Genomic DNA, 11,165 nt, shown 5'->3' with positions numbered 1-11,165 from the left:
GCAGGGCAGAACTGCCTGGCATGACTGCTCCTTTGGCCACCCGCCCGCCGTGGCCCTGGCAGTCTCGGCACGGCGCTCTTGCCCCCGGGGCCGGCGCGTGTGGGCTGGGGCCGTGTGAGGCGCCCTCCCTCCTGGCCGCCTCCCGCCCGCCCGGCGCCCTGGAGCTCATTTGGCCCCGCTCCCTCCGCACGTCCTGGGCTGTGCGGTCCAGAGGAGCCTCCCAGCGGAGCCTGGGGCTGCCAGCCGTTCCTCCCTGCCCCGCCCCCTCCCGCCCGCCCTGCGCAGGGATTGGGGCAGGGGAGGGGTGGGCGGGGCCTGCTGGAGGGCTCCCAAGCCCCGGGGGCACCGAGCAGGTGCCTGGTGGGCAGCCCAGCCCTTCTGGAAGGCAAAGGGTGGATTCTCGCTTCCTGGCTCCAAACACTCGCTGAACTGAAACTAAAGGCAAGGCAGTCGCGCTGCGGGACACACCTGCTCTTCCGCCACCTCCTCTTCCTCTTCCTCCCAGTTTCCTCTTCATCCTGTGCGGCGGAATCCGCTCCGGCCCTGGCATGCGGCGCCTGGAGGATCTGCCTGTTTGGGGAATGCCAGGTAAATGCCCCACCAGGGCTGGGGCGCAGCCGGCCGCTCCCGCGGGAGGGAAGGGCTGTTCTGCCCAAGGGCTCGAGGACGGCTGCCAGCTCGGCGGTTCTGCACGTCGTGACAACCCAGCAACGTGCCGGGTTCAGGTAACCCACCAGTTTCTCGTGGGTTATGTAAGCCACAGCACCCAAGGGGTTGCTGCGTATTCCACATGGGGGGCACCCGCATCCCACCTGTATTGCGGCCTCACCATGGGTTAAATAATGCAGAGACGCTGTGTCCTACGGGTGGAATGTGGGTTGTGGAAAGGTGGGTTGCTGGTGAATCAAGGCTTACTATTCCATGGGAACCCTGCACCATTATTCAACTGGGTTGTCAGCCACAAAGACTCTGGAGTTCACAACTCAATAACTGGATGCTCCTGAGAGAGTTGTGCTTAGCAACCCATAGTTAAACCACAGTGCAGAGTTCACACACAATGACAGCCTGCAATTCAGCAGTGGCCCATGGTACTCAGCCCATACTCTGGATTGTCGGTGTGTACGAATGAGGGAACTGCTCTCTAGGTGTCTTTGTCAGCCTTCCTTAGTCTGCCATACTGGCTGGCTGGAATGATGGGAACTGCAGTCCAATACACTGGGGGGCACCAGGCTGGGAGCTGCCCGGTGTGAACAAAGAACAGATGGAAGCTTCATTCTGAGACAAGGGCGGAGAGAGAAAGACGCTCGCAGACGGAGCTCTCTGGGCTGCCGCTGTGGGAGCTGGCAGAAAGAGAGCAGCGCCCGAACTGTGCCTTCGTTCGGCTCGGAGCGGGGCCGGTCACGCGCGAGGGCAGGCGAGCCGAGAGGGCGGCCAGAGCGGGCGGTTTCTGGGGCTGAGGGGCTGCATCGTCTCACTCCTGCCACCCATTAGGGGCTGCCCCACTCCCACTACGCGCCTCTGGGAGCCCGGTTCTGCCAGCAAGAAAGGCACACGCAGCCCTGCTCTCGGCTGATGCTTCCACGCAGACCCCCTGGCCGGGCCGCACCTGCCGAGTCCCCCGCAGCACTCTGGGGAGAGACGTCAAGGCCCCTTGGGAGGGCTGCGTGGTCCGGGCTTTGGTGGGGTCCAATGCAAAGGGGGGCTGGGTGCCCCAGAGGACGGGGCACCTGCCAAGGCCTCCACTATTTGGGTGCGGCACAGGAGAGCAAAACCGAAGGGCCCCTTTGCAGAGCACGCCACTGATTTAAGGCAAGTCTCTGGGGCGGCTGGTGGTCTCTGCTCGGGGGTGACTGAAGCAGCTCGGGGCAACGCTTGGAGGAGAAAGTGTCCTCCTTTGCCATGGTGGTCCTGCGAAGCTTTGAGGTGGAAGGAAAGGAACCGTTTCCTTTTCGACATGCTTAAGGGTTTTGTGGAAGCACCTGCTGCTGGAAGAGGGACTTGCAAGGGGCTTTGGCCCCATCCAGCGCTTGGCCTGGGCTGGGCCACTCGCATCTTCCCAGAGCTCCCCCCCCCAAATTAGGCTTGCTCTCCCCCTCCCCCTGCTTCCGGCTGCACCTTTGCACAAGCCACGCTGTGGGACAGTCCCACTCAGCCACGATTTCTCTTGTGCACCAGGACCCTCGCGCTGACCCGCCGGGAGACCCGTGTCAGGCCCAATGGCTGCTCCGGCCACCCCGAAGTACAAGCTGATCCTTCTGGGGGACTTTGGGGTGGGGAAGACCACGCTTTTCCACCGTGTCCGGACGGGGAGCTTCCTGGAGGGGCCCCACGGCGTTGGCCAGCACCTGTGCATGTGTGAGAAGGTCCTGCCAGTGAGGCACGGCCGCAGCAACCTCCAGGCGCAGGTAGGAGCCGGCATGGGGGGCACCCGGCCTGCGTCCTGGTGGGGCGCTTTCCGTCGGGAGGGACTGAGCGGGACGGAGAATGCCCGCAACCCTGCCGGCCGGCTGAGGCAGCTCGTGGGTTAATTTAGGTATTTTACCATCTGCTTCTAAAATCATGACGTAGCTTCAAGGAAAAACTCAGCCAGCGGGTCAAATACTCGGATATGCATTTTACGGGAAATCTAGAAAACGAAGGTGTAGCATACACTTAACAACAGTGAGATTCCAGGTGCGTAAGCAAAGAGAGCAGAAGAGCTGTGCATGGAAGTGCGCAGCCCCCGTGAGGCGCTTTGGGGGCCTCCTGGCCCATGGAAGTCCTCCTCTTCCGCACAGCCACAGTGGGGCAGCCCCTGTCATGCGCCCTCTCCCTTCGGTGGGGTCTCTCCTGCTGGCTGGGCTGGCGGGGAGCCCGGCCCTTCCTAGAGGGGAAGGAGCGAAACAGCCCCATGGGAACCATGTGGGGGCGGGCAAGGCCCCCGGGTCTCCCTGGCCTCGGCGAGGGCTGAGCCCGTGTCCCAGGAGCCCTGCCCACAGCCCAGCTCAGGCCCACAGGCTGCAGTGGAGGAGGGGGAGGCCAGGCCCCGGCTTGGAGCTGGTGGCTTGCGGCCCCTTTCAGCTTGCAGGCAAGGAGAGGCCACGTCTTCTGGCTCGCCAGGCCTCGGGGCAGCCCTGATAGGCAGGACTGAGCACATCTTTCATGGGAGCCAATCTGGGGTGGGGGTGGGGGGTGCCCACAGCAGTTTCAAAAAGATCCAGGAAGAGTTCCCTTGTTCAAGAGCAATGGCGAAAACATGAAGCAGGAAGCAAGGAGGGGAGGGGTAAGATCTCGAAAGCCGCTTTGGGTTCCTTGCAAGAGGGAGAAAAGCACCAGCGTTGTTGTTGCTACGATGGAAAATAGTCTGTGTTTTAATTTGTACAGATGCGATGGTGTGGTGCCTCATTTCCTTCCTCCCATGCTCAAAAAGTGTAGAGGATTCTGCATTAATGGACGCATCCTTTCCACACCCCTTGAAGTCCCACTTCTCCTGTACTCAGCCCTGCCCGGGTCTCACCTGGGCCCCGTGCCCCGTTCTGGGCATCGCAGTTGAAGAAAGACGCAGAGGAGCTGGAAAGGATGCAGAGGGGCAGCAAGGGTGATCCGGGGCCTGAAGCACAGCCCTGAGAGGAGGGATGGCTTACTGGGAGGCCTGTGCTGGGCAGGGCAGGGGGTTGGACCCGGTGGCTTTACCGGCCCCTCCCAACTCCGCCCTTCTAGGATTCTGCATTGCAACTTCCACTGCCATGACCCTTGGTCAGCTTGGAGGATGGCCAGAAGGCTTGGAGCTGCAGCCCAGGGCGTTTGGAGATTGCCCACCCCGCTTTCTGCCCACCCCCAGCCTCTGCTGACAGGTGGCAGCTTCCGAGGCCTTCAGGCAAGAGTCCTCCTCCATCTGTCCGGAGACGCTGCTGCGGATTGTCCTTCAGCTCTTCCCATGCAAAGCACTCAGCGATGGCTCTCCCCATGGCCTCAGCAACCTGAGAGGAGCCCCACTGGGTCAGCTGAAGGCCTCTCCGGGTCCGGCGTCTTGTTCCCACTGACCAGCCGGGTTCCCCAGGAAGCCCGCCGTGGTGCTCGGCTTGTGTGCTTGCCGGGAACTGCTTGGGCGCTGCAGGAAGCGGGGGGCATCCTGCCCGGGAGCCACGGACCGCCATGCGTCGGCCTGACCCCATTCTCTGCCCCCGTGGCAGAGAACGCCACGCTTTAGCCACGCGTCGTGTGAAGGAGGAGCTCCTTTTACCCGGAGCCTCTGCCACTCAGCTTCACGGAGTAGCCCCTCTGCCCGTTCGCAGCATCCGGGGAAACCTTGTCCCTGTCCCGTCCGCCTCCTGCACGCAGAGCGGGACTCCCTGCGTGCCCCTCGTTCCGCCTGGGGCACGCGCCACGTGCCGGGTGGCCCGGCCGCCTCTGCAGCCCCCGTCTCTCGTGCCGGCAGATCTCACTGTGGGACACAGCTGGGGAGGAGCGCTTCCTGTCCCTGAGCAGCTGCTACTTCCGGCGTGCGGACGCGGTGCTGCTGCTGTACAGCCTGCACGGCCCGCTCTCCTTCGACAGCCTCACGCACTGGGTCCACGTGGCGCGGCACTACTGCGCGGAGGGTAGGTGCCGGCGGGGCGGGGGGCGTGGGCGGGCGCCACCTTCCTCTCTGCCTCTGCTCCTCTGCCTGTAACAGCAGCCGGCCCAGCCTTGGTGGCCTTTGCCTGTATTCTAGAGTTTAACCTCGGGACTAGAAAAGGCCCCGCTGCATTTCTGTGAGTTGAGCCGACTAAAAGCCCTTGCGGGGAAGGCGGCCGCTCTGGCACGGAATCACGCCTGCCCTGGGAAATCTGACGTGCAGGGCTGGACTCGAAGCAAAATCTGGGATGCTGCCCCTTCCCGTCCTTACAAACCCCTTGGTTGATCCAGACTTAAGTCATACTTAGAGTCGTCCCGTTGACATCAGTGGGGCCTTCATTACTTTGGGCTGATTTCCATCCCACGCATTCCAGTGGGTCTTCTGCAAGCGCTAGGCTGGATCCGACCCAGGGGCAAGTGGAGCGAGAGGGGCCGGGGGGGGGGGCCCTGCTCAGGGCGGGGGCAGGGCTCACTCGATGCGGAGGAGAACAAAGACTGCATTGTGGCGGGTGCAAAGATAAGAGGTCCCAGGAGGCGAGAAACTTAATCCAGTCATGTTTTCACTGGAAACGCTCCAGTACACCTTGAAAAGCACATCCTCAGCTGGGGGAACTGGCTGCTTAGGTGCTGGCAACAGGTTCTGGAAACGGAATTTGAGTTCCACCGCAAAATCAGCGGGGAGGGACACGGCATCGACCCTCTGCTTCTTGGCGACAGCAGGTGTTGTCCTGTCCTCGCAGTCTCCTCTTCTCCCCCGCAGCGGATATCTTCATCCTGGGTAATAAGAGCGACCTGGAGAGTCAGGTTCCCGAAGAGAAAGCCGAGAGGTTTTCCGTGGAGCACTCCACATCCGGGAGGTTCAGGGTGTCCGCCAAGACCGGTATGGGCCTGCGGGCCACGTCCGTCCCCAGACAAGCCCCCCGCCACGCCCACTGAAGGGCCCGTCTGCCCCCAGACCCAAGCGTCCTGTGGGACCACTTCACCTCGTGCCGACTAGGAATGATTGGAATCGCGGCCCGACACATTTGGGAGCGCCAGCGTGGGGAGGGGTGCTTTCGCCGGCACCAGCCAGCACGGGTCCTCGTGTGCGTCTGCAGCGCCATGGGCCCAGCCTGGCGGGAAGGGAGGTGGGCCGATTCTGCACAGAATGTGCGTGGCTCAGGGCCGGCGTAATGCGTGGGTCTGGGGTGCAGCTCTCTGCGTTCAGCTTCAGCCCAGGCATGACTCTGGACCCACATCTGGGGGAATGGTCCAGGTGGGATGCTGAGCCTTCCCCGTGCCCGCTGCTGTGGGTCCCCCGCGAGCGTGCTCTGGACCGCAGCTCTCGGGTGGCGACGGCAGAGGCGCTCACGGAGTCGGGGTGCTGGAAAGGCCCGATCCCCCCTCCCGCAAGCCACCCCGATGAGCTTTTGAATCGGAACGTCCACGCGGCACAGGATCGACCCCGTGTCCGGCTGGAGGATGCCGGTCTGCACGGCCGCCTGACGCGGGGACTCTCCTGGGGGTGCATCCAGGCCACCTGCCTGCGCCCCCTGCCGCCAGCCGGGTTGTTCCTTCCTCCTTCCAGTCAACCAACCGAGGCTACGCCCAAATCTTCCCTTCCAGGCGAGAACGTGGAGCGGTGCCTGCAGGAGATGGTGGACTGGCTCTTCCGCAAGAAGGAGTTCCAGCGCAGCGGCCTCGCCGCCCCGCCAGAGGAGCTGGGCTACTACAAACGCTGTGGGTGCTGAGCAGCGCCCCCCGGGCACGGGAAAGGGCCCTCGCGCGCACGATCAGTGGCAGGCGCCCCCCGTGAGCCTCACACGCGGCGTGTGCCACGGGTCCTGCCCTGACGCTCACCGTGTATCCGACAGTCACGGCCTGCTTGGAGGCGGCCAGGCCTTGCCACCTTCCGACCTCTCTCTGAGTCGGGGGGCAGCGCAGGCTTCAGGGCCCCGGGCAGGAACGCCTCCCCATCTCAGTCTCATGCCGCCTTCGGGGAGCTGCTGTCTTGGCAGAGGCGTGGGCTGTTTCCTGAAGGAGGCTGAGCAGCGCCTCAACCCGAGGCTGGATGGCAGTGTGTCCAATGCGCAGTCCAGTGCCTGGATTGCAATCCCCAGCATCCCCAGCCAGTGGCCAATCCCCAGGTGAATGCAGCGCCGCTCCCAAGACCACCTTCTGGGACATGCGGTCTCTGAGGCCCTATGGAACCCCCTCGGAGCCGCACGTGGGGAAGGGCAGCTTGCCCCTTACCTGCTCACTCGCACGGTTGCCCGCGCGCTCTGTTCCAACCACTAGACTCCGTTATCACCTCCTCCTCCTCGGTCACACCTTTTCTGCCCTCAGGTGGCGACCTGCCCCATCGGCAGCCCGCTCAGAAGTCCGGAAACGTTCCCAGTGCTGCATTTCTCTTGGGAAAATGCCAGTGTTATCAGGCCGCGGATAAAAGCAAATGCTGCCAGCAGCACATGCAGTCAAAGGCTGTTTCAGAACGGCAAGGGCTGCTTTCCGGGCGATTATCCCTGCTGGAAAGGTGAGGGGACACGTGCACCTCGCAGAAATACAAAGATATCTTGGAGCAAAGTAGAACCCATGAAAACGGACGGCAAAACTGTCCATATCTCGCCCCAAGCGCCTCAGGGAGAGGCGGGCAAGCTCGGCGGGAAGATGCGGCGAAGTGCGCAGCATATGATGCCCTCGTGGAGCATTTGCCTGTGACGTGTCCCCAGCATGATGGGGCGGCTCGGGGTCGATCCGGGCTGCGGGCCGGAGGGGGCAGAGGCGGGGGCAGCTGGCAGGTGGTTCTGCAAAGGTGGACAAGGGGGGCATGCAGGGCCCGGAGAGCCTCTCTCGAGAGAGCGGGAAGGAGGCGACCCCTTGGCCAAGTGAGGCACCGCCAGGCCAGCTAGCGGGGCCGGTCACATGCCACCCGCCGCTCCCACCTGCAGCGGGGGGAGGGGGAGGCCAGACTCCGGGCGAGGGGCCCTTTCCGTTTCACATGGGGCGGAATCTGCTCCCAGAGTGGGGTCGCTCGGATTCATGCGACTTGCAACCCACCTCGTGCAGCACACTAACTCTGCCCAGTGCTAGCGAAGGCGGTTTGCTTTGCTCTGGCGGAAAGGAAACAGTTGAGAAACGGACTCGCAAGCTTCTCGTGTGTGCTGCAATCCGTTACTCTGCCGGCCGGTTCCAGGGCTTGATTCCCCTTAAATCACTGAAGAGCTGCGTGCTGTTATCTATACCTCTGTCTAAGTATCCCACTAACATGCGCCACATACCATTTATTACATGTTTATCCTGCTTTTATCTTCCAACAAACCAGAGCAGCTTACACTGCTCTCCTCTCAGTCTTATCCCCAAACAACAACCCTGTGAGGTATTATTATTATTTTATTATTATTATAACATTTCTATGCCGCCCCTTCTATGCCGAAGCCTCGGGGCGGCTTACAACACAATACAACACAACACAGGTAGGCTGGGCCGAGAGCCCAGACTGGCCCAGAGTCGCCCAGCTGGCTCCATGGCTGACCGGGGACTCGAAGCCGGATTGCCGGAGTCCCAGTCCCGTGCCCTTACCCACGGCACCACGCTGGCTCTCCACACTACATGCAACACTTGAATCACATTGACTGGGTTCACGCCACGTGGCAAGCCCCCAGCCGATAAACTGGGGGGGGTCATGGTCAGGGCAATGCCCCATGGCTTGTTAGAGGGCTTGGCAGCCCCCCACCAGGGAGGCCACGTCATCCAGACCCCGATGCCAAGAGGACCCGGGGCCGGCCCAGGCAGCTGCAGCCCTGCCTGGCCAGAGCGGCGGGGGGCCCTCGGGCTGGCTGTGCGGCTGCCCCTGTCGCCAGGGGTCCCACTCACGAGGAAGCCTGCTCTTGGACGCTGGCGGGCCTCCAGTAGCCGCAGCGGCCAGCCTGGGCCCCGCCTGCCGCTCCGGGCCAGCAGGGAGGGCGACGTGGCTCCGGCCGGCCAGCTCTGCTGCTCTCCCCCGCTGCTCCCAGCATCCCAGGGTGGAGGCTGCCCACAGGTCGGCCGAGCCCACCCGGGCTGGTGACTGGCAGTGGGGAAAGGGGGAGAGCTCCGTGCTCCCACGGGACCCCTGGAGACCCCCGGCAGGAGGAGTGGCACCCTGCCCACCCTGCCCGGCACATGGAGGGCATGGCCTTAAGCCACACCGTGGGGCTCGCTGCTCAGTGGGGCTTGCTCTGCAGCACAGGGCGGCACACCAGCCCTGCCCCAGCAGCGGACTCCGCGGAGGGGCTGGAGCTCGTGAGCCGGGCACTGGGTGTTTGTGGGGGGGGCAGGAGGAAGGCGCCCCCTTCCCCCCACGCCCAGCCTCTCCTGCCCCTGCCCTGTTTGGCTGCAGCCCCGGGAGCTGTGGCCAGATGCTGCTGTGGCCTGTCCTGGAGCAAAGCAGCCCAACGCATCGCATCGTGGGGTGACTTGGTTTAGCTTGGATAATCAAGACTCATTTGCAGTAGGACAGACCTGTTCTGTGCAACCCGCATTGCTGAACTGGCGGGTTGCAGCACAGGAAGGATCAAAAGGTGGACCCGGGTGTCCCGGTGATCTCCAGGTGATCCGCGTGCCTTCAGCTGTGCCGGTGGGTAACTGGGCTTTGTCTGTGGAAGGGATTCTAGCCATATCTTGCTTTTATTATTCATACATTCATTGTATTATGTATTGATAATACAATGATTATTGTATTAGGGTTTGCTTTGATTTTGTATCGCTTACAGTTAAATGTTGTCTTGCTTGATTGTCTTGCTCGAATGTATGATTGTACTTTTATGGACTATGTTTTTCTTTCTTGTGCTTGTAAGCTGCCCAGAGAGCCCTGTGGGCGATGGGGCAGCATACAGATGTAATCAATGAACTGAACTGAACTGAACGTCACTGTGGTGTTTCTTGCAAGAGGAAAAGGTGCAATATAGATACAGTACTGCTAGTGCAGCTGCCGTCGGCGGAAAAGCCCAGGCAGAACCAGGAGCAGGCAGCCCACTTGCTGCCCCCACATCCAACCTTTGGGAAAGGGCAGGCGCCACGATGATCAGCCAGCGTCCTCCCCGCATTCAGCCCTGGATGGGGGCGCTTGCAGGAAGAGGGGCTCCGTAGTCCGCAGAGGCCAAGCCGAGGGCTGCTCCCTCCGAGACCTGGCGTGCGTCTCGGGGCTGGGGCAGCAGCTCCACCCCCACTGCCTGCTTCCCCATGAGGCTCCGGAGGAGGGTCGGGGGGTGCTGTGGGCTTCAGCCGCGTGGGAAAGGGAGTTAGCCAGGGGAGTTAGCCAGGGCCCGCCTGTCAGGGCTGTGCCTCCCGGCAGGGAACAGCCTCATGGCGTTTGCTCAAGCAGAGCAGCAGCCATACCCTGAGCCACACCCTGGATCCAGCTGCTGCCACTGCCAGGGCATGGCTCAGAGGAGCTGAGGGCGCATTTGCCCTGCCTGGGGAGCTGGAGCCCAGGGACGACGGGAGCTGTACTCCAACACGCCTGGAGGCGCCCGGCTGAGCCCCCTCTCCTTGGTCTGCAGGCTGCCTCGATCAATTCTCTCCAGCATGCTGTTTCTGTTGCCGTAGGCCCGCGATGGTGAACCTTTCGGAGACCCAGTGCCCAAACTGCAACCCAAACCCCACTTATTTATCACGAAGTGCCAACACTGCAGTAAAACCTGAAAACTGAGGTTTTAGCTTAGAAAAAACACCTCACAGCCAGTCCAAGCAAATATATATATATTCTTGGTAGCGCACTGACTGGCCATGCGAAAGCTTGGACGAGTCACAGCTAGGGGGTCATGGCTCGTGACGTCATCGCCTGGCGCCACCACTCCTTTCTGAGCATGCGCATGGCCCCTATGTGCGCTGTCCCATGCTCGGCCGCTGGGTTGAATCTTGGGTGACTTGGCTCACGTGCCGACAGAGAGGGCTCCGCATGCGCGCTCTGCCACACGTGCCACAGGTTGGCCACCACTGCTATAGGCCATCATAGAATCCCAGAACAGTAGTGTTGGAAGGGGCCAGAGGGCCAACTCCCCCCCCCCCACCAGCTCAGTGCAGGACTCCCAAGCTACACCCTCCCCCTCAGATGGCTGTCCAGCTGCTTCTTGGATGTCTTCCAACAAGGGAGAGCCCACGACTTCCCCAGGCAAGTGGCTCCATTGCTGTAGAGCAAGAACAGTCAGGAACTTCCCCGATATCTTGCCCGAATCTGGCCTCCTGTAACTCGAGCTTATTATCCCACGTCCTGCACACTAGAATGAACGAGAACTTGTCCTGCCTCTTTGTGACATCCCTTCAGGAACTTGCAGAGGGCTCTCATCTCACACCCCCAGTCTTCTCTTCTCAAGGCTGAACATGCCCTGTTCTCGCCGTCTCTCTTCATAGGGCTTTGCCTCCAGTCTCTGAACCATCCTTGTGGCTCGCTTCTGTACTCTTTCTAGCCTCTATTTTTTAAACGTAGGTGCCCAGAACTGCAGACAGGACTCCAGGTAAGGTCTGACTAATGCTATGTATAGTGAAACTAGTGCATCACCTTTCTTCACCATCCCCCGGAGTCCACCCAACCCCACACCCACCGCCCCAGT

General features: G+C 61.9%; 1 protein-coding gene across 1 annotated transcript; it reads left to right on the top strand.

Moving 5' to 3' along the window:
• Nucleotides 1-404: 404 nt before the first annotated feature.
• LOC123035239 (ras-related protein Rab-26-like) lies at nt 405-7,309 on the top strand. The gene is made up of 5 exons (XM_044453225.1): nt 405-588; nt 2,176-2,405; nt 4,418-4,580; nt 5,357-5,476; nt 6,202-7,309. Exons 2-5 carry the CDS (start codon nt 2,217-2,219, stop codon nt 6,324-6,326), a joined length of 597 nt encoding a protein of 198 aa, XP_044309160.1. The 5' UTR covers nt 405-588; nt 2,176-2,216; the 3' UTR covers nt 6,327-7,309.
• Nucleotides 7,310-11,165: the final 3,856 nt, after the last annotated feature.

This window comes from Varanus komodoensis, unplaced genomic scaffold (assembly GCF_004798865.1).
Source record: "Varanus komodoensis strain SLA01 unplaced genomic scaffold, ASM479886v1 scaffold78, whole genome shotgun sequence".
Classification (NCBI taxonomy): domain Eukaryota; kingdom Metazoa; phylum Chordata; class Lepidosauria; order Squamata; family Varanidae; genus Varanus; species Varanus komodoensis.
Note: the sequence above shows the minus strand (reverse complement) of the source record. Positions and strands in the feature narration are given on the sequence as shown.

Excerpts from the sequence above, each read along its gene's own strand:
- LOC123035239 (XM_044453225.1), top strand. The coding sequence starts at position 2,217 with ATGGCTGCTCCGGCCACCCCGAAGTACAAGCTGATCCTTCTGGGGGAC. Across the intron at positions 4,581-5,356 it reads GCGGCACTACTGCGCGGAGG|CGGATATCTTCATCCTGGGT; the intron begins GTAGGTGCCGGC and ends TCTCCCCCGCAG. Across the intron at positions 5,477-6,201 it reads CAGGGTGTCCGCCAAGACCG|GCGAGAACGTGGAGCGGTGC; the intron begins GTATGGGCCTGC and ends CTTCCCTTCCAG.